Source organism: Manacus vitellinus, unplaced genomic scaffold, assembly GCF_001715985.3.
Source record: "Manacus vitellinus isolate BGI_N305 unplaced genomic scaffold, ASM171598v3 scaffold_123_pilon, whole genome shotgun sequence".
Classification (NCBI taxonomy): Eukaryota; Metazoa; Chordata; class Aves; order Passeriformes; family Pipridae; genus Manacus; species Manacus vitellinus.
The window spans coordinates 165,295-166,439 of record NW_021938915.1 but is presented as its reverse complement, the minus strand read 5'-3'; the positions used below and the strand labels follow the sequence as shown (position 1 = coordinate 166,439).

Here is a 1,145-nt window from a genome sequence, read left to right as displayed (position 1 = left end):
GCTGCTTTGCATTAAGCCCAAGAAACAGGTAAATTGTGCAGTCAAAGGCAACAAGGCCATCCAGAAACCTGCCCATCCCGAGCCAGGCGTGGTGGGCAATTAACATTTTTCTGGAGTAAGGAGGGGAACGGCGGGATATCGATCTGCTCCCAGCACCATGAGTCAAATCAGCAGGGCAAAAACTCCCAATTAGCAAAGTGCTCGGGGTGCTGAACAAGCAAGTCCCTCCAGTGGGGCCCCATCTGGTTTCCGGAGGGAACACACGGGGTGCCCTATAAAAGCCCTCGCGCCCCTTCGCTCCTCATCGCCTCGGCCTCACGTCTCCTCCGAGCTCCTGCTGAACGGGGTAAGTGCAGCTTCATCAAACTTTGGCACCTCTGATGCTCACCAGCCCTGCCCTGACCCCGAGCTCTTGGCCTCCTGTGTCCCATCCCTGTGACTGTCTCTGGCTCAGACCTTCTGCCTCGTTGTCTTCTTCATCCATTTCTGTAGATAAAGAATAAAAAGCAAGTTGGAAAACATAAAACTTGCTGGCTCAGATGGCTGAGGACTCCTCGGGACTCTGTCCACCCCTTCTCACTCATCCCTGGGAGTTTTAACTTCTCTCTGATTTATTTGCTAAACACAGAAGGGAAAGATTTGCCCAGAGAACCAGCACAGGCAGACATGGGCTGCTAATTTTTCTCTCTTCTTCAAGAACCTGGATTATAATCATAGAATCATGGAATGGTTTGGGTGGGAAAGGGCCTTAACAATCATCTTGTTCCACCCCCTGCCATGGGCAGGGACACCTTCCACTAGCCCAGGTTGCTCCAAGCCCCTTCCAACCCGGCCTTGGACACTTCCAGTGTTCTTTGCCGTGGCACTCACTCAAAGATGAGTCTTCCCAGCAGGTCTCCAAGGATGTGCTCCCGCCAGGACAAAGACCAGTGCCACCAGCAGGAACGATCCTCCTGCCACAGCAGCGAAGGGTGTCACAGGAGCAGTGGATCCGGATGCCACGGGAGCAGTGGTGGATCTGGATGCCACAGGAGCAGTGGATCTGGATGCCATGGCAGCAGTGGTGGATCTGGATGCCACGGGAGCAGTGGTGGATCTGGATGCCATAGGAGCAGTGGTGGATCCTGCCATGGCAGCAGTGGATC

The 1,145-nt window shown here is 54.3% G+C and overlaps 1 protein-coding gene across 1 annotated transcript in view; it reads left to right on the top strand.

Annotated features, from left to right (window-relative positions):
- Positions 1–903: 903 nt before the first annotated feature.
- LOC112840954 (sericin-1-like) overlaps positions 904–1,145 on the top strand; it is a 491-nt gene continuing 249 nt past the window's right edge. Inside the window, exon 1 of the mRNA XM_029965901.1 lies at positions 904–1,117. Coding sequence (XP_029821761.1) covers positions 904–1,117 — 214 coding nt within the window. The remainder of the gene's footprint in view (positions 1,118–1,145) is intronic.